The 25,078-nt window shown below is 34.5% G+C and overlaps 1 protein-coding gene across 24 annotated transcripts in view; it reads left to right on the forward strand.

Moving 5' to 3' along the window:
• Sec31a (SEC31 homolog A, COPII coat complex component) overlaps positions 1–25,078 on the forward strand; it is a 67,266-nt gene that overhangs the window by 20,656 nt on the left and 21,532 nt on the right. For 7 of the 24 annotated variants that reach the window (XM_047565895.1, XM_047565894.1, XM_047565898.1 and 4 more), the window contains exons 9-22: positions 1,420–1,581; positions 1,778–1,930; positions 5,847–6,086; positions 7,648–7,722; positions 9,128–9,166; positions 9,668–9,745; positions 12,844–12,919; positions 13,341–13,519; positions 15,237–15,363; positions 16,390–16,535; positions 18,147–18,320; positions 21,202–21,375; positions 23,872–23,964; positions 24,650–24,773. In XM_047565895.1, coding sequence (XP_047421851.1) covers positions 1,420–1,581; positions 1,778–1,930; positions 5,847–6,086; positions 7,648–7,722; positions 9,128–9,166; positions 9,668–9,745; positions 12,844–12,919; positions 13,341–13,519; positions 15,237–15,363; positions 16,390–16,535; positions 18,147–18,320; positions 21,202–21,375; positions 23,872–23,964; positions 24,650–24,773 — 1,840 coding nt within the window. The remainder of the gene's footprint in view (positions 1–1,419; positions 1,582–1,777; positions 1,931–5,846; positions 6,087–7,647; positions 7,723–9,127; positions 9,167–9,667; positions 9,746–12,843; positions 12,920–13,340; positions 13,520–15,236; positions 15,364–16,389; positions 16,536–18,146; positions 18,321–21,201; positions 21,376–23,871; positions 23,965–24,649; positions 24,774–25,078) is intronic. The other 17 variants (XM_047565902.1, XM_047565905.1, XM_047565908.1 and 14 more) reach the window with 5 other exon arrangements.

The raw sequence follows: 25,078 nt of genomic DNA on the forward strand, positions 1-25,078 counted from the left end.
CATTCAAGTTAGGGGAACAAATAATAAATTTTACCTCCTATGGCTTGTAGGCCAAGTAAATATCTTACTTTTTACACTTTGCCTTTCTCAGTAATTTCAAAATACATGAAACTTCTTGTTTTGTCATTATTTTTATAGGGTATATGAATTTATTAAAATGGATGTTTGCATGTGATTAGTTATATGTGTTTGGAATTTAAAGGAATATACTCTTTAGTGCATGCTGTAATTAAAATTGAATTTCATATTCAATTTCAAAGTTGTGATAGACAAGTGATTTAAGTTCCATCAGGCTGCATGTCTTATCAACCACTATAAGTGTCAAAGACATGAACAATCTGAATATTTTTTCACTTACTCTTGTCTTCTTATTAACATTTTTAATATCACATGAAGTCTAAGTGAAGCTCATTTGACTCATTTCTTAAGGCCTAAAACCTATATGAATAGCAGTCACTACCACACTTACTTTGAATTAGTAGCAATTATAATAATGTAAAGATTTTACATCAGCCATTTTCAGTAGTTTTTCCATGTTGTTTTCCTTCTAAAGAAAGTTGTTAATGCCAAAATCTAGTAGGATTCTACAGGATTAGGAATAGTTTGTATATGTTTTCTCTCTTGAGTAAAACCCAGATTTCTCAGTGAATTCTTCCTTCTCAAGATTGATTTTAAAATTTGGTCTTTGAATAACCTAAGTGTGATTGTTTGGTTCTTGCCAAGCAAAAAGAGTTGGATAAAACACCAATTATAGAGTGTTTTGATTTTTTAAACATATCTACCACTATCATGTCAAAATTAGAAAAGAAAAATACCAAAACTTTTTTTTTTTTTACACAATACCTTTATTTTATTTTTATGTGGTGCTGAGGATCAAGCCCAGTGCCTCACACATGTGAGATAAGTGCTCTACTGCTCAGCCCCAGCCCCAGGCTAAAACTCTTATTTTCAAGATGCCCTTGTTTAGCCAGGCACCATGGTACACACATGTAATCCCAGTGACTTGAAAGACTGAGGCAGGAAAATCACAAGTTGAGGCCAGCCTCAGCAACTTAGCAAAACCCTGTCTCAAACTAAAAAAATAACAAGGGCCGGAGGTACAGCTCAGAAGAAGAGCACCCCTGGGTTCAATTCCTAGTACCAAAAAAAAAGGAAGGGAAAAAAGGAGTGCTTGTTCAAATCTTGCTGAATATTAAGTAGCGTTTCAGTTTAGCTTATTAGAACATAATAATGAATTATTTTTGTACTTTAAAGAAATGTTATGATGAATTTTCCTGGCTAAAGACACTTTCTAAAAGAAACTGTTTAACCACATTAATGTTGATCACATTAATTTCAGGTATTTGGGTTATAAAGTGACTGTATATTTTTCTAACTTTTGTTTTTATTTATGTGTATATTTATTCATTTTTGGCCTAGGTGTTATATGAACTTCCCACCAACACACAGTGGTGCTTTGATATTCAGTGGTGTCCTCGAAATCCTGCTGTCTTATCAGCTGCTTCCTTTGATGGACGTATCAGTGTTTATTCTATCATGGGAGGTAGCACAGATGGTTTAAGGCAAAAACAAGTTGACAAGGTAATAGGAAATGTTAAAACAAAATACAGTATATAATTATTTTGAAAAAGATGATTGGTTAGTAATGCTGATTTATTGAATAATTGTCAAAAAATTTTTCTTGGGTATGACTTGAAAAAAAATACATCATAGTTTGTAAGTTACCAATTCATGATTTCATGATTTTTTTTTTTTTTTTTTTTTTTTTTTTTTAAAGCTTTCATCATCTTTTGGGAATCTTGATCCTTTTGGCACAGGACAGCCCCTTCCTCCATTACAAATTCCACAGCAGGCAACTCAACATAGTATAGTGCTGCCTCTGAAGAAGCCACCCAGATGGATCCGAAGACCTGTTGGTGCTTCCTTTTCAGTAGGTGTTATTTTGTTTTTATGGTTCATAGAAACAAAGGACTTTCATAGTAAAATGTTATTATAGATTCATTCAGATGGAAAAACTTTGGATGTGATATAGATTTGTGGATTTATGGAATGTTCATCATTCAAAATAGTTTCTTAGAAAATTGGGGACCCATGGGACATGGTAGCACATGCCTGTAATCCCAGCAGTTTGGGAGGCTGAGGCAGAAGGATGGAGAGTTTAAAGCCAACCTCAGCAAAATACAAAATAGGGCTGGGGATGTGGCTCATTGGCTGAGTGCCCTTGAGTTCAATCCCTGGTAAGCCCCCCTACCCCCCGCCCAAAAAAGAAAGTGGGGACCTATTTTACTTTTTTTTTTTTTAATTGTGAGCCAAGTGTGGTGACTCACACCTGTAATCACAGCTACTCAGAAGGCTAAGGCAGAAGGACTGCAAATTTGAGGCCAGACTGGGCAATTTAGCAACATCCAGTCTCAAAATAAAAAATAAAAAGAGCTGGCAATGTAGCATGGTGGTAAAGCACCCTGGTTCAATCCCCAATACTAAAAAAAAGAGAGAGAGCGAGTGTGTGCATGCAAGTGAATGAGCAAGCAGAGATTCCCATTTCTCTACATCTGTCCCAATACTATTTTCATACTTTTTTATTTAGTTTTGATGATAGCATCATAATGGGTGTGGATGACTCATGAGTTTGCATTTCTCTGATGATTAGTGATATTGAGCATCTTTTTATGTTTGTTGGCCATTTATATATCTTTTGCCTTTTGCCATGAGATGACTCAGCATGAAGGGCCTCACCATATGCCAGTACCTTGATTTTGGACTTCCCAGCCTCCAGAACTGTGAGCCAAATGAAGTTCTCTTGTTTGTAAATTTCCATGTCTCAGATATTCTGTTATAGCAAAACAAAATGGACTAAGGCAGTTTCCTTTGCAGTATGAAAGTCCCATTTGTCTGTTTTTGCTTTTGTTGACTGTTTTTTGGGTGTCATATCTAGGAATCATTGCAAATTTAGCTTCTCCTCTGGTTTTTCTTCTAGTAATTTTTTAGTATCAAGTGTCACATTTAAGTCTTTAATCCATTTTGAAGTTGATTTTTGTATATGATATAAAGTAAGGGTCCAACTCTGTTCTTTTGAATGTGAGTGTCTAGTTTTCTCAAAACCTGAATGGTTATCAAAGAGATTATCTTTCCCTATTGTGTGATCTTGGTGCCCTTGTCAAAGATCATTTGACCATATATGCATGAATTTATTTATATGTTCTCCATTCTGATTCACTGGTCTTCATGTCTTTGTGCCAATACCACACTGTTGATTACTATAGCTTTGTAATAAGTTTTGAAATCAGCAAATGTGAGACCTCCAGCTGTGATCTTTTTCTTTTTCTGGAAAAAGTACCATTTGGATTTTATTTATTCAAGGATTTTATTTATTCATTTATTTTTTAGACAGTGTCACTTTGTTGTCCAGGCTGGGCTACATTGATCCTCCTGCCTCAGCCTCTTGAGTAGCTTGGATTATAAGTGGGCACCACTGTGTACAGCCCTTTTGCAATTTTGACAAGGATTGCATCGAATCTGTAGATTGCTTTGGAAGTAGTGTTTTTGGTTTTTTTTTAAAGATTTTTTTTTTTTAATTGTAGTTGGACACAATACTTATTTTAGTTACTTATTTTTATGTGGTGCTGAGGATCGAACCCAGTGCCTCCCACGTGCTAGGTGAGTCCTCTACTGCTGAGCCACAACCCTAGCCCAGTATGGACATTTTAATAATGTGTCAATCCATGAACACAGGATAACATTTGTTTCTATCGTCCTTATTTTTTTTCTGCAGTGTTTTGTACTTGTCATATACAACTTTTATCTTCTTTATTACATTTATTATAAAGCATTTTTTATGCTATAATGTGGAATAGTTTTCTCAATTCCTTATCACATTGTTCATCATTAGTATAGAAACAGCTAATTTTTGTGTGTTGACTTTGTTCCTTCAACTTTGCCAAATTCATTTATTGATTTTAATTGTTTTGTGATATCTTTAGAGTTTTCTACATACAGGAGGTCATCTATGAACAGAGATAATTTTTCTTCTTTTCTTTGTTTTTTCCTCCTGGAGAAAAAGGGTTTGAGCCCTGGGTACTGTACTACTGAACTACATCCTCAGCACTTTTCATTTTGTGACAGGGTCTCACTGAGTTGCCCAGGCTGTCCTCCAAACTTGCAGACCTCCTGCCTTGGCCTCCCAAGTCACTGGGATTACCAAATTTTACCACCATTCCCAGCTACCACTTTCTAATTGTGATGACTTTTTTCTTTTTCTTCTTTACTCTGACTAGAACTCCAGTACTGTCTTGAGAAGTGGTGAGAGTAGCATCCTTGCTTTGTTCCTAATCTTAGAGGAAAAGCTTATATATTTTTTTAACCATTGAGTATATTATTAGTTATGAACTTTCCATTTTTGGCCTCTATTATACTGAGATAATTTCCTTCTGTCTTTGTTCATTCCTGCTGCTGTAACAAAATACCATGAACTAGAAATTGTGTAAACAATAGAAATTTGTTTCTCACTGTTTTGGAGGTTCAAAATCTGATCAAGATACCAGTAGGTTCAGTACTGTAAGTGCTCACTCTGCTTCCAAGATGGCATCTTCTTTTTGCATCCTCCTGGTGAATGACTCTGTTGTATCTTCACGTGGCTGAGGGACAGTAGGGGCTAATTTCTTCCTGTCTTTTTATGAGATTGTTAGTTTCATTCACAAGGCTACACTTCTCACATGGTTATATAGAGATGTAAGTTCTAATATATGCATTTTGTAGGGACTTTTTTTTTTTTTTTTTTTTGCGGTGCTGGGGATCCAACCCAGGGCCTTGTGCTTGCAAGGCAAGCACTCTACCGACTAAGCTGTCTCCCCAGCCCAATATATGCATTTTGTAAGAGACATAACAAACTTAATAAGATAAATATGTATGAAGAACATAATCTGCAAGGTGCATTGACATATACCTGTAATCTCAGCTACTTGGGAGACTGAGGTAAGAGAATTTGCAAGTTTGAGGCCAGCCAGGGCAACAAAGTGAGACTTTGTCTCAAAAAATAAAAAGGGCTGGGTTGTAGTTTAGTGATAGAATGCCCCTGGGTTCCAATCCCCAATAGCGCCCCCCCCCCCCCAAAAAAAAAAGACTGTAATCTATGCTTCTCTAGCATGTGCCTGCTTGAGCTAGCACTGCAGGGGAAGAAAAGGGGCCTATATTCCTTGTACAAAAGTTTTCAGTGTGAAAACCAAATTTGGTTCTGTTTCCTTTATTTTTTAAAAAAATTGTGTAGTTGTTGATGAACCTTTATTCATATGCAATGCTGAGAATTGAACCCATTGCCTCACATATGCTAGGCAAGTGCTCTACCACTGAGCAATAACCCCAACCCTCTCTATATTTTCTATTAATATGTTAATCAGATAATAACTACTTACCATATTATGGTAATATACTGACTGAGAAATTGTGTACAGTAAATGGTACATTTCATTCAGGAGGTGGGTTGTGAAGATGCATAATAATAATTGGAGGCTGGAATTAGATTACGGAGCATAGGAGAATATATTAGCTAATTTTATCCAAATTGGTATGTTTTGGCCACATTTCTTTTTCTTTTTTTTTTTTTTTTTTTTTTTTTTTTTTAAATATTTTTTTAAGTTGTAGACGGACACAATACCTTTATTTGACTTATTTATTTTTGTGTGGTGCTGAGGATTGAACACAGTGCCTCATACACTGATGCTAGGAAAGTGCTCTACCACTGAGCTATACCCCAGCCCCAGGCCACATTTCTTTACTTGAGCAAGTTTATAGTACATTGCTGTTTTAACATCCTTGTGGTGAAAACTGATTTCACTCATTTGTTCTTTCAGTTTGGCGGCAAACTGGTTACTTTTGAGAATGTCAAAGTACAGCCTCAGCAGGGAACTGAGCAGCAGCAGCAGCAGCAGCATCATGTGTTCATTAGTCAGGTGGTAACAGAAAAGGAATTTCTCAGCCGATCAGACCAACTGCAGCAGGTTGTGCAGTCACAAGGATTTATCAATTACTGCCAGAAAAAAATTGATGCTTCTCAAACTGAGTTTGAGAAAAATGTGTGGTCCTTTTTGAAGGTAAACTTGATACTTTAAGCCATTTTATTTCATTATCTATGAATTTAACTGTTACTGTTCCTATTCCTCTTATAATTATACAAAACAGTGGGATTCATTATGAGGTATTCATAAATGTACCTAATATAATTTGGTCACTTAATTGCCTTGTACCTCTCTTTACTTACTCTTACATTCTAAATCTGTCTTCCTATTAATGAAACAATTGGTAAAGCATGTTTTTAGGACTTCATGATGAAATTTGAGAAACCTCACAAAGAGCACTCAACCTAAATTCTGATGTCAAGCGTTCTTCCTTCTCTAATTTGACAAACAATACATTATTTTTTTTTAAAAAAGGCAATATGGTTGAGATATTTAAGGAAGAAAATGACAGTAAAGCAAACATTTTTAAAATAGAACATAAAACTTACTATAAGTATTAAGGTTCTGTAGAAGAACAGAATCAACAGGAAGTATGATTGTAACAAGGGATTTATTTGATTGGCTTATGTGACCAGAAGCTGTATAGTCCACAATGGCTGAAGAGCTGGAAGAACCAGTAGCTGTGCAATCCAAGAGACTGAAGCCTCAGAACAAGAGGGATCAACTATGGTACCCTACTCTGAGACTGAAGGCTTCTGGAAACCCCCTGGAGAATTACTGGCAGAGTCAGCTTTGGAAAAGTAAAGGAATGAGAGTCTGTTATCCTCAGGGGATCACAGCAGCATTAAGAACCCATTTCAGAAGAGTCAAGCTTGCATCTGCTGCTGCTTCCTTGTTCTTTCAACTTTTATTCCATCCAAGCCACCATCCTATTGGACAGTGCTGCCCACCTTTAGCAAGGGTCTCCACTTCAGTTCTGTATCCCACATGCCAGTCATTCCTAGATATACCCTCAGTGACATACCTGGAAGCCTCTTAATCATCAGCATCTCGTTCCAATCAGGTTGACAATTCAAATTAACCATTACAATAAGGAAAACAAAATATTTAATGTCTATATTAAATCTAATTAAGGAAAATGAGAAAAGGGAAGAGACAAAGAGGACAGAGGCTAGAAGTATCTCTCATCCTCCCATTAAAGAAAAGTTAGAGCTGGGAAAAAAACCTTTGCACTAAATTGCATTTTTGACAATAGACTAACAAATAGAATTTCCTTGTTGGTCATTTTTTCCCTCCATTGAAATGTCTGTTCTTTAATGCTCAATTTTCCAAGGGAAAAGAATTTTGAATACAACAAGGTTAAATTCTAAAATTGTACAATTTATATTTTGTAATTAAGTATGAATTTTGAGAGTATATGATATAGAATGTTTCACATAGTGTGAACTGTGCATTCATATGACCCTTGGGCATGAGTTTAATAAGCTATATTCAACCAGTGTAATTTGTTCCTAGTATACTTACTATTAAAAAATAACTATTTAAAAATAAACTGTTCTTTGGATCCCTTTTAATAGCCTTCAGGATTATACATAATAGATTTTAGGTTTTTAAAATAATTTTACTTGGAATTTGATCAATTGTTATAAAAATTAGACTTTAAAGATTTTGTTATAAGAATGTCTTTTTTTTTTAGGTGAATTTTGAGGATGATTCTCGTGGAAAATACCTTGAGCTTCTTGGATATAGAAAAGATGATCTAGGAAAAAAGGTAAACTTTTTGGGGAAGTTAAATGACTGTTCTTAAACATTTATCATATTTTTAATAGAGTTACACAGATTATCTTCAGTCACTAAATATTCAATAAAAATTTGTGTTTGGTTGCCAAAACTTTGAATATATATCGTTAAATGCTAAACTCCACTTTATATCTGGATTTAGAAGCTGCCAGAACCACCTTGACTTCAAAACTTCAGTGTCAGAAGCAATTGGGCCTTAATAGATGAGGCAGTGTGAATCTCAAACATTAGAAATAACACTGAGATTTTAATAGAGAGTGTAAACAGTGGCCTTGCCAGCAAAGAGTTAGCCACTACTAGAGGTCTCCCAAGTTCAATACAACTTAAGTGAGAAAAATGGTACTATTTCAGGCTATCACAGATTTCCACCCTAGCTATGTTGATACCATTAGCACTTAATGTCCAAACTATGTATTGAGTTCGTATAATAAAATGTAGTAAATATTTTGGAACAGGAGTGATTTATTGTACTGAGCCTGAGTAAATACAATGTTCAAGTTGTTTGCTTAATAGTTCATGTTTTAAAAATATTCCCTTTTAAAACAAGAAAATCATGTTGCAATTTTGTAGCGTTCTCAAAAAGTGACTTAATTGTTATTGCACTGTTGACATCAACATCAGTAGCAGTAAAAATAGACTGTGCAAATTTTGAAGGCAGTGTTATAGATTCTCTGTAGTCCTCTGCACTCTAGGTGCAGATTAGTGCTTCTTCAAAGTTAGATGGGTCTAGGATCACATCACATTTCCACTGTGTTGTGTGATCATTCCTTTAGAATTTTTTTTTTTAATTTCTTTTTTTTTTAATTTTTAGTTGTTGATGGACCTTTATTTTATTCATTTACTTATATGTGGTGCTGAGAATTGAACCCAGTGCCTCACACATGCTAGGCAAGCGCTCTACCACTGAGCCACAACCCCAGCCCTAGAATTTTTATGGTTAACTTTATCATTAATCTAAATTTATTGATGCTATAACTTTTCTAGTTTTGCTAGAGATTAATATAAAAGTTTTACTGCATGCCTAATAACAAAAAAAAAAAAGAGAATCATATCTGGTTGCCAGTATTTCTTACAGCAATTTTCCATAATGAGTACCTGAAGAAATATTTTTAAAAACCAATTAGAAGAAAACACGTTTGTTTTGAGGTTAGTGTTGTGGTTGAACAGCAGAGTAGGATAACATCTGAACAATAGGACTCTACAAATGAAACTAGAATCACTTAGAACCAATTCAGCACAGATGTTAGTCTGCTTAAACATACTATTCCTGATGAAAACTTTTGTGGATTTTTATCACTGAGATGAAGAGGTGAACATTTGCTGGATACCCTGAAATAGAATTCTATTTAGTAGGTGAGTTGTTATTTTTATTTCAGATTGCTTTGGCCTTGAACAAAGTGGATGGATCCGATGTGGTAAGAAGGGCTTTTAAAAACAGCCATCTTCTAAAATTTTGGTTAGGTCATAACAAAAAAAGAAGTGTAATTTAAGAAGTTTATCTCTTTTGTGCTTTGTGGTGTAAAAACAAATGCTGATTCCAGATATTTTAGTAAATTCATAATTCTCATCCTAAATCGCTTAAGTTTACCAGGTAGAGATTTCCTAGCCCTTGACATATTTGAATTTTATAAAAGAGGAAAAACAGAATCAGTGACTGCTCAGATTCTTAAGGTAAAGATCTTTCATGCCAGATGAGTTTTAGTAGGAAAGAAAGGGAAGGTGTTAGCAATAATTGTTAGCGGTAGTTGTTCTTTACTTTTCCTCTAATGTTGTTTCTCAAATAAATTTACTCAATTTTGCTTCTTATGATCAAACTAGCTCTGGGTGTTTTTGGTTGGGTCTTTTGTCTTCCTTGTTACTAATAACCTTTTAATGCTTCGTTCTTCAATTTCCTCTAATTGTTTTGTGTACCAAAGGCTCTTAAAGACTCTGACCAAGTTACACAGAGTGATGGGGAGGAGAGCCCTGCTGCTGAAGAGCAGCTCTTGGGAGAGGTACTTACTCTTTTTCATATTATATTAGACAAGTATGTGATAATTGTTATCTCACATTTAAAAAAATGGAACATTTTCTTGACTCCTTGTTGGAAAATAAGTTGGAGTATACTGTTACAAGGATGTTTAGGGTAGAAATCTGTTACCTAGACTGATAGAAATATGCCAAATTCTAGTTCTCTGACCTTACTTCTGGATTACAAGCTTTAAAATTTATAGTTGAAGTGAGAGATTGACAACTTGTCAGATGACTGTCAAGATGTCAAAACGAATAGAGATTTTATTCAGAAATCCACTTTGCATGGTTTGTGAAGTTAAAGGTTTTTTGTCGGCACATTCATGTTTAGGGCCCACTGTCAGTGGCATAGGCTTCTGAATTGGTCCTGAAGTCAGAGTCCAAGTAAAGAACATTTCACTAAACTAAACTGTCATGATTTACTATGAATGTACCTTTAAGTTGTGCTTGATCATTTCTATAATTAATTAAAGAGTCCTTGAACACAGAGTTCTATCATTGATTTTTTTTTTTTCCTTTTGATTTTTCTGGAGGTTTTCTTTACCACTAGTCACTAATTCTATAATTTTCTTCATTTCTAATTTTATTTCATCTTGAAAAATTAACCAACAAATTCTTGTTTCTTATCTCATCTTTGACTTTTTCATTGCCCATTGTAATATAAGAATGTCCTGCCTGTGGAATATTTTGTATAATCATTTAATACATGTAAAAATAATTTCCCAGTGTACTTAAACTACTGCAAGATGACGATTAAAAACACTTTCCTTAGAAGTGGATTTCCTAGCCTATTTAACAAGGAAGTAAAGATATGAACAAAATCTTACTAAAAAATTCGAACTTATTTTGGGAATGCCTAGAAACAATTATAAATACATAAATGTTGTACTTTGATTTTTGCACATCTAGATTATGTATGATCAAATAAAAGACCATTTGAGATTATACTCATGAATAATAGGTAATAGTAATATGTATATAACAAAACAATAATTGTCAGTGTGCATTTGAATACTTGAAAAACATCGTTTCAAGGGGGTAAAATCCAGAACTGGGAATTGCTTGCACTTGCTAGACAAATGCTCTACCACTGAGCTACATCCCCCAAGCCCTTTTATTTTCATTTTGAGACAGGAACTTACTAAATTACTGAGGCTGGCCTGGAACTTGCCATCCTCTTGCCTCACCCTCTTGAGTATTTGAGATTACAGGTGTGTGCCACCATCCTGGGTCTTCCCTTTTATCTCGATAGTCTTTTTTTTTTTTCTTAATATTTTTATTAGTTGTTGATGAACCTTTATTTATTTATATGTGGTGCTGAGAATCAAACCCAGTGCCTCACACATGATAGGCAAGCGCTCTACCTCTGAGTTACAATCCCAGCCCCTATCTTGATACTCCTGTCAGTGTAGTAGTTTACACATTAAAGGTAGTCAATACAAAAAGCATTGTACATTTTTGGCCTATGTATATTTCAAAATCTATAAATAACAGTTCGCTGAGTTTAGAAAGCATATATGGGAAATATTGTTTAAAAAGAAAATATTTTTTCTATATATTTGTTAGTGAAAATAATCAGATTCATATCTCTGATTTATTCCTCAATGTGATTGTCTTAACTTCCCAATTTTTTTTTAGGTTCCAAAATACTTCTCTTTAGTCAGTGAAAGCCAGTAAGGGTTAGTTATTCTTTTACAGTAGTCACCATTAATTATGCTTTTTAGTTGAGGCTGTGCTGTACTCTGCACTAAAATGATGCGATTCCAAAATGCCCTTGACTTCAAATACTAGGTGCTTTTTCATTCAGTGTGTAGGTAACACAAGCTTAGAAGGCAGATATTTTATCTCATACAGAAGAGCTGCATTTTTCTTTAAAAAGAGAAGATTTTAAATATTTGTATAGACTACAAATTGAGCATTTCTAATCTGAAAGTCTAACTAAAATTTTTTTGGATTTCAACCAGGCACGCCTGGTCACACATACCTGAAATCCTAGCTACTTAGAAGACTGAGATAGGAGGATTGCAAGTTTGAGGCCAGCCTGGGCCACTTAATGAGACTCTTAATTAAAAAGTAAAGGGACTGGTGACACAGCTCAGTGGTAGAGCATCCCTGGGTTTAGTACCCAGTACTACAAAATAGATTAGTTCAGATTTGAGACCATTTTGGATTTCAGATTTTTGAATTAGAGATGTTCAATGTGTAGTCTCAGAAATTTATAAAAGAACTGTATGTATTTTTATCAGACCAACCTGCTGTTTCAGATAGTTTTAATTTGAAAAAAACATAAAACATATAATTGAATTTGAGTATATTTTTAAATATACTCAAATACAAAAATATCCCTTTTAGATTGACTTTTTTTTTTTTTTTTTTTTAAACAGTACAAAAAGAGTCAAACTCAAGGCACTGCTCTGACCCATATATTACTTTTCTACTAAGGACACCTAATGATTTTTCTCATGATTCAATTTTTGGGGGGTGGGTTTGGGGTGACCACTGAGCCACTCTATTTGGTATTTTTTTAGAGACAGGATCTCACTGAGTAGCTTAGTGCCTTACTTTGAACTCATGATCCTCCTGCCTCAGCCTCCCAAGCTGCTGGGATTATAGGTGTGTGCCACTGTGCCTGGCTTCATGATTCAATTTTATCAAAAGACCTTATAACCAAACCTAGCATGCAGGAATTTTTAGATAAGTTGAAGTAGGATTGTTTTAAATCTACATATAATGATATAATTCAAAATGTGTATGTTTTATGTATTCATTCCACTCATAGTTGAGGTATCTAAGAAAACAAAGATTGTCAGTTTCAGTAACTTTTCAGGTATCTATAATGAATGTGTACCCTTGAGTTAGTTGAACATTATTTCTGATGACTTTGAATTTTACTTAGAATTATGTAATGGGAATTGATAATTCAGGAAATCATAGATCTTTGTGTAAACTGAGACATGAGAATGTTTCTGGAATAACAGCACATTATGTGGTCAGTAGGCGAATAACATATACATTTTATTTTGCCTGCAAACTATTTCATAGGTTCATTTTAGCTAACTTACTGCTTTTCCCATCTCTTTAGCACATTAAAGAGGAAAAATATGAATATGAATTTCTACCCTCAGCTGGGGGAACATTTAATATCTCCATCAGTGGGGGTAAGTGCCTGTTGGTTTTATTTTAATTTTTTTTTTTAACAGTTTGAAATTAAGTGGTCCAGAAGTTTAAGTTAGACATGTTTTGTCAAAGATGGTGTAGAGTTGAGAAAGAATTTGGTTACCATTTACTGTATATAATTGGCGATTTGGGAAGGGTGGTACATTCTGACACCTAGGTGATCTATCTTTAATCCACTTAGGTAATCTGTAAATAGTGTCATTTTATGTGCTTTTTAATATATTTCCATAGATTTCTTCCTTAACAGCTTGTGTTTGAAAATTAATTCCCCAGTATTAAAAAATTAGCATTGTGTTCTCAATTTGTGTCTGTGTATAAAATCTGATTTGTGTAGTTTTTTTATTGTAGCTATTTTTGATAACAATACCTCTATAATATGGTTGTGTTGTTTCCTTGTTGCAGACATTGATGGTTTAATTACTCAGGCTTTACTGACGGGTAATTTTGAGAGTGCTGTTGACCTTTGTTTACATGATAACCGAATGGCTGATGCCATTATATTGGCCATAGCAGGTGGACAAGAACTCTTGGCTCGAACCCAGAGAAAATACTTTGCAAAATCCCAAAGCAAAATTACCAGGGTATGTTATTTTCAAAATAAATCAACAGTAACATTTTTATGGTTATATTAAGTAATACTCTATCATTGTAGATAATTGAGATTCAGAACACAATACAGAATTTTTAAAAACCCATCCATAATTTTTGACCCCAAAATTGTTTTTGGCATTGGTGTGATTGTTCCAGTTTTTGTTGTTTCTATATAGAATTTAAAAATCAAAAATATTTTCATACTACTGTGTAAAGGTTTAATATAGAACACTTTAAAAGTTAAATTTCTAGCACCACCTAATCCTGATGGTAGATTAGTTCATAGCTTTCCATATCTTTCTTTATATGTAGATATATGTGTATATCTACACATATATTCTTTTTTTTTTTTTCAGTGCTAGGGATTAAACTCAGGGCCTTGCATACACTAGGCAAATGCTTTACCACTGAACTACACCCCCAATATTTTCTTATATATTTTTTTTAATTTCAAGACAAGTTCTTACTAAATTGCCCAGCTGGCTTCAAACTCAAGATCCTCCTGCCTCTGCCTCCCGAGTAGCTGGAATCACAGGCATGCACCACTATGCCTAACTATATATAGATATTGTCACTTACATTATAAGTATTTTTCAACATCATTAAAGATTCTTACAAAATTTTTTAATTACTCCGTATTATTTTGTGGGTAGGATGTATTATGTCCCTTATTTTAGAATGTTTAGGCATAGTCTAATGTTTTCCTCATAGGTAGCCACCATTGTTTGTACATTGATTAAAAACCTTTGTGGGCTGGGGCTGTAGCTCAGTGGTAGAGTGCTTGCCTAGCATGTGTGAGACACTGGGTTCGATCCTCAGAACCACATAAAAAGAAATAAAATAAAGGTATCATGACCACCTACAACAATTTTTTTTTTTCCCAGTTCTAGGGATTAGAACCCAGGGCCTTGTGCTTGTAAGGCAAGCTCTCTACCAACTGAGCTATATTCCCAGCCCCCAAAAAACTTTTTTATAAAACCTTTGTTATGCCTAAATATTGGTGCAAATTTTTTATTATCTCCTGTACTATGAGAGAAGTTTCTGGCACAAATTACTTAAACATTTTTAAGCCTCCTGCTTCATGTTTCTTTTAATATCTTAAAAATATAATTTCTGTGTTTAGTCCCACCACTGTTGATTACTCTCAGTCTCCCAACCTCAGCTCATGTTATGCTCTCTATTATCTTTTAGCCATACCGACTCCTTTTCAGTTCCTCATCATTCCTTGTTTGTTTTTCCCTCAATCTTTGTACCTGGTGTTCCTTTGACTAGAATGCTTTTTCCTCTTTTTTTTTTTTTTTTTTTAAATACTTCTTTTTAGGTATATATATATATGACAGAAGAGTGTATTTTTGACATATTATACATACATGGAACTTTTTCCTTCTTAATGAAATTATTTCCTGTTTGTTCTTCAAATTATCTCAAAAGTCTACATGCTTAAGCACATCTTCCTGTTAAATGTTCTATAGCATCCTGTACTTTTTCTATCTTTATTTTATAAAATGTGTGTTGGTGGTTTTCTTTTTTTTAAGGAAAATAATACCATCTGTTATGTCCTTTGGTCCAAAATATATTCTCTCTTTGCTGCTGCTTCATTTGGCATAAAATAAACTCTTGTTTTGCTATATATGATTGATTATCCAGGGTTAAGTTTCATTAATATACTAAACACTTTAAATTTTGCTTCTATTTTCCTTTCCTAAGCTCATCACTGCTGTGGTGATGAAGAATTGGAAAGAGATTGTTCAGTCCTGTGATCTTAAAAATTGGAGAGAGGCTTTAGCTGCAGTATTGACTTACGCTAAACCAGATGAATTTTCAGCCCTGTGTGGTAAGATGTGAACTTTACATTTAACTACATTACCTATATGGCATGGTATATTAAAAATATATTGTGACATATTTTATTATGTCATATATTTATTATGACATGATATATTGTAAGTATACCAGACAAATTTTATTAGAAACTTTTGCAAACCTACTAATCACAAATAAAAGTTATAAAATACATTCTTCACATTATTTTTTAAAAATACTGTTTAGTAATTCTGGTTTCAGACCAGAATTAGAAATTTGCTTCTGCTATTTACTAGCTATAATAATAGGAAAAATTATTTTCTAAATCTCAATTTATTTATCTTAAAATGACACAAAAGCAACCCTCACCTAATAAATGTTAGCTGTGATAAAATTAATCATTACAACATTTGAGCCAGGTTCAGTGGCACATGCTTGTTATCCCAGCTACTCAAAAGGCTGAGGCAGGAGGATTTCAAGTTGGAGAACAACCAGGACAGCTTAATGAAACCTGTCTCAAAATCAAAAATAAAAAGGGAATTACAACATTTGAGTAAAAATTTCTCTTGTATACCATGATTAAATTGGTGGGTAAGGAATAAATATTATTTGCAAGAAAAGAAGCTTAAGACTGCTAGTGTAAGCAAACAACTATTTGCTATCTTGAAAGTAATATGTGAATATGAAAATAATAAGATACTAACTGTATTTTCACACATAATTTATAGCAGACCTAGCTGCCATTGATAGAACTATTCTAAATGTGCAACTAGTTTTGTGTTCATGTATTTGTCCCCATATTATTTTTTCTAATATAATTGATGGAAATCAGTTCTACTACTAGATATAGAATCTTGTAATTGCTTATTATATATACTTGTCATCCACTTCTATTCATATAGCAAATAAATATTTACTGAACATTTAGAGTGACTTTGTTTCTTCCTGCTACTTATTGATAGTGAAATCTGTACCTCTGAAAGTATTATTGAGATGCTCAGAACCTTACATACAGATTGTCTTGGATATAATCTTATGTTTTCCTCACAATTTATAGATCTTTTGGGAGCCAGGCTTGAAAGCGAAGGAGATAGCCTCCTGCAGACTCAGGCATGTCTCTGCTACATTTGTGCAGGGAATGTAGAGAAACTAGTTGCATGTTGGACTAAAGCTCAAGATGGTAGCAACCCACTATCCCTTCAGGTTAGTGTCTTTGAACCAAAAGGTGCTTACTTCTTAGTGTTTTCTTTCATCATACTTATGAACAAGTTTTATTCTAGAAGTCCATTTGTTCTATAAGTTTATTGCTTTCACCCTACTTATTTACCTATTAGAAGTTCTTTTACTAGATAATTATATGCAATATTTAAAGAAGCAGAATTTGAGATAATGGGGTTGTAGCTGCTTATAAAATGAAGGTTGTGATTTGGCTGTTTATTGGGGGAAGTAGGTGACAGACACTGAAAATAGCCCTAGGGTTTCCTTTTTCCTCATGATCTTTCTGCCTCCATTGACCCCACCTGCCTTGGGCAAGGAACGAAGCAAGGGCTAAGTGATGGGCTAAGGAATAGGAGACATCCTCAATACCAATCAAAAACCTTCATGGTTAAGAGAAAATGAAAGTAACAGGTAAATGAAATTCCATCCATGTAGCACCAATACCAAGCAAGAGAAGAAGTAAATTGGTGACTATTCTCAGGCACAATGTAAATATATTGGTTTCCCTTCCCAAAGAATTTAATGAGCAGAGTCTTACTATATTTCAGTGTAATATTTCTTTTCCTCTCTGGAAAGAGATTTTTATCAGTAGGGTTGTTGCTTAAATATCTTTCTGTTGAAACTACAAATCAGTTAAGACACCAAGGTTTTCCTTCTAAGTGCTTCTTAGAGAAAAGCACTCGTTTCACATTTCTGAGCCTGTGTACTTGTGAAGGGAAGATGAGTAGAACATTCTTATGCATTCTACCTGAAGCTTGATGAAAAAATTGGTATTGAAGAGCAACTTGAGGAACTCTGAGTCATAATAGTATATTAGTCAACTTTGCTTACTATAATGAAATATCTGGGATAATTAACTTGTAAAGAGAAATGGTTTGTTTGGCTCATGGTTCTAGAGGGTTCAGTTCAAAATTGGATAGTCGATGGCTTTGGGCCTCTGGCAAGGGCAGCACCTACCCCAGGAATGCATGGCAGACCAGACAACTTACAGCATGAACCAGGAAGCAAAAGAGAAAGTCCCCTTTCAAGTTCCCTTCATGGGCATGCCCCAGTGACCTAATGATCCCCCTCTTAAAGGTTCCACCACCTCTCATAGTACTACCCTGGGGTCCAAGCCTTCAACACATGGGCCTCTGGAGGGCATTCAGCATCCAAACTATAGCAGATACTAAGTTGCTTTGGAGATCATGTGCCCTTGTCTATGGGTCACTTCATAGTAGTAATAGTTTTAGAGGATAGATGATAGGATGTTTTCACTTATAGTTCCTCTTCTCCATGCTAGGAATTTTGAATATCTGCCTGTTGTTTTACTTTGAATATTTGCCTGTTTTAGATTACCATACAAGTATCTGGCAGCTTAAGGATGTTTAGGGGAAGGTGGTGACGTATACCCTGTCCATGAGTAAAAAGAGACCTTTCTCCTCACTTCTATTTTAGTTACCAAAATGGTGGTCAGCAGTTATTCCATACTTTTAAACAAGGGTCTGAATAGGTGCTGTACTTTTAGTAGGTTTTGGAAATCAGTAACTATTATTTCCTGCTTCCTCTCATGTGTGGTCTTGGTATCTCTCACATTCCCTTCCTTTTCTCACTTAGGATCTAATTGAGAAAGTTGTCATCCTGCGAAAAGCTGTACAACTCACCCAAGCCATGGACACTAATACTGTAGGAGTTCTTTTGGCTGAAAAGATGAGTCAGTATGCTAATTTGTTGGCAGCCCAGGGCAGTATTGCTGCAGCCTTGGCTTTTCTTCCTGATAACACTAACCAGGTAATTAGAAGTAACAACTTATCTTCTTTCTTATAATGTATGAATGAGTAGAGTCTAGTTTATTAAATACACACATAGTAGTAGATGAATGTTTGGGAGTGGTTGAATTTCTATCACCTAACTATAGATAAATGTTACTGACATTCTTCAAGAATCATTTTAGATGTACCAAAGCTGTGTCAGAGAGAGAGAATGTTTTGTAGTATGATAGATCCCTTTGTATTTATAGTACTTTAGAAACATGAATGGGGAAAAGATCAACTTGTTTCTAAAGCTAATTCCTCATATAAGATTCTTTGTAGGAATCTTTTATGTTGAAAAGCTATAAATGTTAATTTAGACAAATGGAATTGTTAAAAATTTTAAATTCCTGTATGTGCTACCCCAGATATTATTGAAGAAGTTCATTGTGTATGGTGTTTTGGTTTGACACTGTTTATGGGCAGGTGTATTTTTTAAGTATTCAAGGTGGGGTGCAGTATTACTTTTCTAATTTATTGTCCTTATTTGGTATACAGTAAAACTCAGACTTATTCAGACTTAATATTTGTTTTAATTCAATAAGTGACTGGGTATAAAATGATGAACAGATAGCCAAGATCCTTGCCCTCAGAAAACTTCCAAGCTAAAGAAGGCTTTAAAATAGTAAATGAGATTTCAAAAGTATAAATACTGTGATAAAAGTAGTGGTGCTGTGGGAACACCAAAGAGGGGAAGCTTAATCCAGTAATGGAGCATGGATGGAAGTAGCAGTAGGATTTGAGTAAACTTTTCCATAAGTAGGATATTTATGTGTGCATTTTATATCTGATGGAGCTTGATTTTTGAGCCTTGCAGATATTTTATTGTTTCTATACTTTTCATAACTATTTTCTGTTTTGTTTTTTCTGGTTTCTTTTGCCGTACCTGGGGATCAAGCCCAGTACATCATACTTGTTCAGCAAGTGCTTTACCAGCTAAATGGTAGTCAAACCCAGAGTTCTGGAGTATGTGTGTATTTTTTTTTCAGTTGTTTTTAGTATTTTATCTTTTAGAGAATTATCAATAAGTTTTATTAAGTAAAAATAACACATACGCTCCAGAACTATGTGGGTATGACTGACTAGTTGGTTTTATTTATACTTAACTATAGGATCCAGCTCCTATCCTTCTAAATTGTTACTGGGAATATTAGGTAAAGCAGAAACATATGGTGACTTTTCCACAGTAGTTTCTTTTTGTGGGGGAAGGTATGGGGATTGAACTCAGGGGCACTTGACCACTAAGCACATCCCCAGCCCTATTTTGTATTTTATTTAGAGATAGGGTCTCACTGAGTTGCTTAGTGCCTCACTTTTTTTTTTTTTTTTTTTCTGAGTCTGGCTTTGAACTCCTGATCCTCCTGCCTTAGCTTCCCAAGCTGCACCACTGCACCCAGCTCCACAATAGTTTTATAAGAGTTTTTATTTAGTAAGATCTCATTGTTAGGTTGAGATAAAATACCCTTTATTTTAAGACCAACTTAATATAAGACCTTTAGATCATCTGGTTTTAAGATTAAATGTTTTCCTTGCAAGCACAAGGCCCTGGGTTTGATCCCCAGTACCGGAAAAAAAAAAAAGATTAAATGTTTTATTTTTAGTATGATTTATAATCATATGCATGTCCTATACATTATTCTTCATACTTTTCTTTGGACTTTAAAGAATATTCTTTAAGCAAATGGGCATACTGTTGATGTTACTTGTTCCTAAATTTCAATAGAGCCTTCATATTCTGAAGGACATGTCCTGATATTTTGTGTTATCATTGTAGTATGTAATTCTACCCCATAAATGGCAATAACATGCCTTAAAAAGTTTTTTTTCTTTTTTGCCCCCAGTACTAGGGATTGAACACAAAGGTACTGTGCCACTAAACTGCATTTCCAGTCCTTTTTTTATTTTTGAATTTGAAACAGGGTCTCATTAAATGGCCCATGTAGGCCTCAAACTTGTGATCCTCTGTTTCAACCTCCAAAATCACTGGGATTACAGGTCTGCACCACCATGCCTGATAATACTTTGAAAGTAAATGACCACTTTAAACCTTTTACAAATTTATAGAATTATATAATTTTTTAAAAAGATATTAAAATACCTGTAATCCCAGTGGCTTAGGAGACTGAGGCAGGAGGATTGCAAGTTCAAAAACCAGCCTTAGCAAAAGTGAGGTGCTAAGCAGCTCAATGAGACCCTGTCTCTAAATGAAATACAAAATAGAACTGGGGATATGGCTCAGTGGTTGAGTGCCCCTGAGTTCAATTCCCGGTACCTCCCCTCAAAAAAGAAAAGATATTAAAATATTTCTGAAATATTGTAGCACTTTGCTTTATTATTTATTTAATACCTAGAATGTATATATGGCCTATACACACACACACACACACACACACACACACATATATATTTGGTTAACTTTTATAAATTTGTGTAATTATAGATCTGTAAGAGATACAGATCTGAATTTTATATCTTACAATTTTAATATATTTGAAAAATATCTTCTTTTGCTGGACCAGTGGATTTCTTCCCTCAGTTAAATTATAAGTTGTGCTACATGTCATGGATGTTTGGTGCCAATCTTATTAGAAACCATGATATTGAGTCCTCAAGTCTTTTGTAGCATTCACAGTATATGAATAAAAGGGGGTCTCTTTTTTAAAAATCTATTACTACCTTTATTTTATTTATTTATTTTTATGTGGTGCTGAGGATCGAACGCAGTGCCTCACATGTGCTTGGCAAGCGCTCTACCACTGAGCTACAACCCCAGACCACTTGAATGATTGATGGCTTTAAATCAGCATGCTGTCATAAAGTTGAGTAAACTCTGTTTTGTTTTCTTCCTTTGCTTCTTATAGCCAAACATTGTGCAGCTTCGTGACAGACTTTGTAGAGCACAAGGAGAGCCTGTACCAGGACAGGAATCACCTAAAATTCCTTACGAGAGACAGCAGCAGTCCAAGGGCAGGCCTGGACCAATTGCTGGCCACCCACAGATGCAAAGAGTTCAAACTCAACAATATTATCCCCATGTGAGTGATGTGGTCCAGATGAAGTAGGAACATTTATGAATTTCAATTCAAATTGATAGTTTCAGTTTGTTGGTTAAAAGATCTTCTCAGATGTGGTAAAGACAACACATTGTGTTAACTTTGTAGATTGTAGACTTTGTAGATTGTTGAAAGTAATATTTCTGATCTGTATTCTAAAACCCTTTTAATCTATTCAAACATTGTAATTTAGATATAAATTAGCTTTAAGCTTTCTAGAGAAATTTGTTGTTTCTTTCTTAGTCAGGCTTTCCTTATATATGTGCATCTGTTCTTGAAACTTCTATTTGATTTATCTAACAAGCCATAAATAAAGTAGCAGAATTAATCTTTATAGGGCTGGGGTTGTAACTCAGTGGTAGAGCCCTTGTCTAGTACGTGTGAGGCACTGGGTTTGATCCTCAACACCACATAAAAATATATAAAGTAATGGTATTGTAGCCATCAACAGCTAAATATGTGTGTGTGTGTGTGTGTGTGTGTGTGTGTGTATACTTTTTTTTTTTTTGGTGGTGGTGGTGGTGGAGATTGAATCCGGGGCTTTGTGCGTGCTAGGCAAGCACTCTACCAACTGAGCTATATCCCCAGCCCACACTAAATATATTTTTTAAAAAAAGAATTCTTAATAATGATTTAATTTTATAAACTATTTTTATTTTTAAGCATTCTTTCTCTATCATTAGTGTAGGTTTACTATATCTTCTCTATCCATACAATGAATAATATCCAGAATATGAACTTTTTTCTTTTGGACAACTTGGACAATGGAGAATAGCAAATTTACTGAAGGTTTATGAAGTTGGAGGTCACATAGAAAGGATTAATAATTTTAATTTTAATTTTAATTAACATCATTTAAATGACTGAATGCTCAAAATGTGATATTATCTTTTACTGTTCATGTAGAAACTTACATATTTGCAGACCAATAGATAACTTTTGTGTCCTTAAATGAAAAGTATTTTTCCATAAATAACAATTAGTCTTGATTGATAGCAAAGATACCCTGCCTATTTTTAAATAGAGCAAATTGGTGATAGGATTCATAGGACCTTTTTATATTTAATCCCAAAGGTTAATATAAAATTATGGAAAACTTTAACGATCAATTCGTGCTCTTTTAACATTGTTCTAGTTGTTGGGAATGTTCCTGGTGAACAATATACACAAAATCCCTATCCTTGTGGAGATTGTATTAAAAAGTCTGTGACGTAGTGGAACAGATCAGATGATGGCCAGGAAAATTGAGAGGCCCAAATGTCAAGTAACCGCCAGAGTTTTAAGATGTAGAATTTTAATTTCTCAACATTATATGACTGGTTAATGGCCAAGTAGGGATTACAACTTCCAAGCACCTTGTATTTAGGTTAGGTTGTCTCTCAAGTTACTAAAGTAAGGTAAGTAAGCTCTACACTGGGAAGAGAGAATATTTACTCTTTTTGTATCTTTGGGTTCATTTGTCTTTCTGGGAAAAGGTAAAAACGTTGAAAGACTTGTTACACTTTCGATTTACCAATTTCGTATTTTAAGAACATAAAAATAAATTGAATCATAAGTCAAGCAGTGATTTTCTTGATTAAAGCTTATGATGTGCTGAATGAATGAAGACAGTGGCTTAGAATTTTAAAACAAGTTTATAGGCAGGTAAAGGGATCAAAGGGAGGCTAGATTAGTAGGAGTTTACTCCCATTTCAACCAGCACAACTTTGCTTCTGTTTGTTTTTATATGTATATTGGAGTTTCACCAAAGATTTACATGACAAGAAGGATTTTAGGCTTAAAAAGTAATGGAAAATCACTAGACTTCAGGGTTAGCAACATGGTATAGTATAGAAAACACTGTCCTGGGAATCCCGAGACCTGGACTTAGTCCCATCTTCATTACCAGTGAGTTGTATGGACCTTGACCAAGGCCCTTCACAGCTCTGGGACTTGGTTTCTTAATGGTAAAAGGTGGGGATTAATCTGGGTGATCTTTAGTATTTAGCTTTAATATTCTCAATTATTGTGTGGTTTTTAAGCCTTGCATGGGACTAAGGTGATTTTTGTGACTCTGATGAAATTTAAAAAATGGGAGCTTATAAGCAATATGTTTACAGATTACTAGTAGCATGAATACTATTAATGCTTCAAAAATCACTATTTTACTCATTTTTTAGAATGTCTTTCTTACCTTACTTACAGGACCTCACTTTCCCTACTTATTCTTGATGCTTGAATGGCATTATTCTTGTGTTTTGATTTAGGTTTTCATATTGATTTTTTTCCCTGCATCTCCCTACCTGTTTTGTTGTGATTATTTTTCTTTTGGAATCTCAGCTACATTGAAAGCAGTTGCCTAATATATGTTCCCTTGCTTCTCTTACTTTTTTGCTTTGCATCTAGCTGTTAATACCTTTTGAGTTTTTTTCCCCTTCTTCTTCTTTTAATGTTTTCATTTTTTATTTTCTGTGATTGGTATTTCTTTGTTCAATTCAGGTTAGAATTGCCCCTACTGTCACTACCTGGAGTAACAAAACTCCTACTGCCCTTCCCAGCCATCCACCTGCAGCCTCTCCCTCTGACACACAGGTATATCCTTCATTATTCCTTTTTGAGCAGGACTCTGCTCACCTAAATATATATAGTTCTGTATTTCTCCCCAACTTCCTCAATTTCCCCCACCTTTATTCTGCATCCATTGGCCTACTGATTGCATTTTATTGCTTTTAGGATGCAAGAGATGGTTTTTAAAGCAATTAATTTATTTCCTTATCCTACCTCTACTTTTGCAGTTCTAAATTGACTTGAGCTAGAAAAATATCAAAAGTGGTTTAAATCTGATTTTAATGAAGACTTCTTTCCTCTCCTTTTTTTTTTTTTTTTTTAGCATTGCAGAAACTGAAGAAAAATAATTATAGTATTTATATTTATATTTCCAAAGTGTGGAGTAATGGATGGAAATTAGTAGACATGGAAAATTCTGGTGACTTACCATCAATTTATTGACACTATTTTATGAGGCTGTTAGCATCTTTTGTCATTCATCCCGATTATTTTGAATCTGTCTGATCTTTAAATCATTCAGAATACATTGCTCAAAAAATATGGTGTCCTATAGATAGTAATGCAAAATGCAGAGCATCTTACACGATAAAGTTGTGGGGGATATTTTTCTAAATAAATATGGAATTCCATTTCAGGGATTATAAGGCCATCTGTTAAGATTCTTTGTTCCAAATGTAATCCTCCTTTTTACCATTTTCTCATTTCTTAGGGAGAAAATCCTCCACCCCCAGGTTTCATAATGCATGGAAATGTTAATCCAAATGCTGCTACTCAGCTTCCTACATCTCCAGGTCATATACACACCCAGGTACCACCTTATCCACAGCCACAGCGTAAGTAATGTGACCCTGAAGTCTTAATAGCATCATGTCTTATTTCATGTAGTAACCATTTACTCTTAAGCACCAAAGCCAAGGCCAATTCAATTTTGACAAAGTTAAGAACCATTCTGACAGGAATCTCTGGAACCCCCATTCTAGAGAAACATGGTTTCCCTAAGAGGTGTCCTGAATTCATGCTTCTATCACTGTAGAAGTTACTTCCTTATTACTCTTTCAGAACAGTTGCCTCGTGTTCTGAAGCCATTACTAAGATCTATCAAAGTGAATCAGATGTCCCATGATTTAGGTATAAAGAA

Source organism: Sciurus carolinensis, chromosome 10, assembly GCF_902686445.1.
Source record: "Sciurus carolinensis chromosome 10, mSciCar1.2, whole genome shotgun sequence".
Classification (NCBI taxonomy): domain Eukaryota; kingdom Metazoa; phylum Chordata; class Mammalia; order Rodentia; family Sciuridae; genus Sciurus; species Sciurus carolinensis.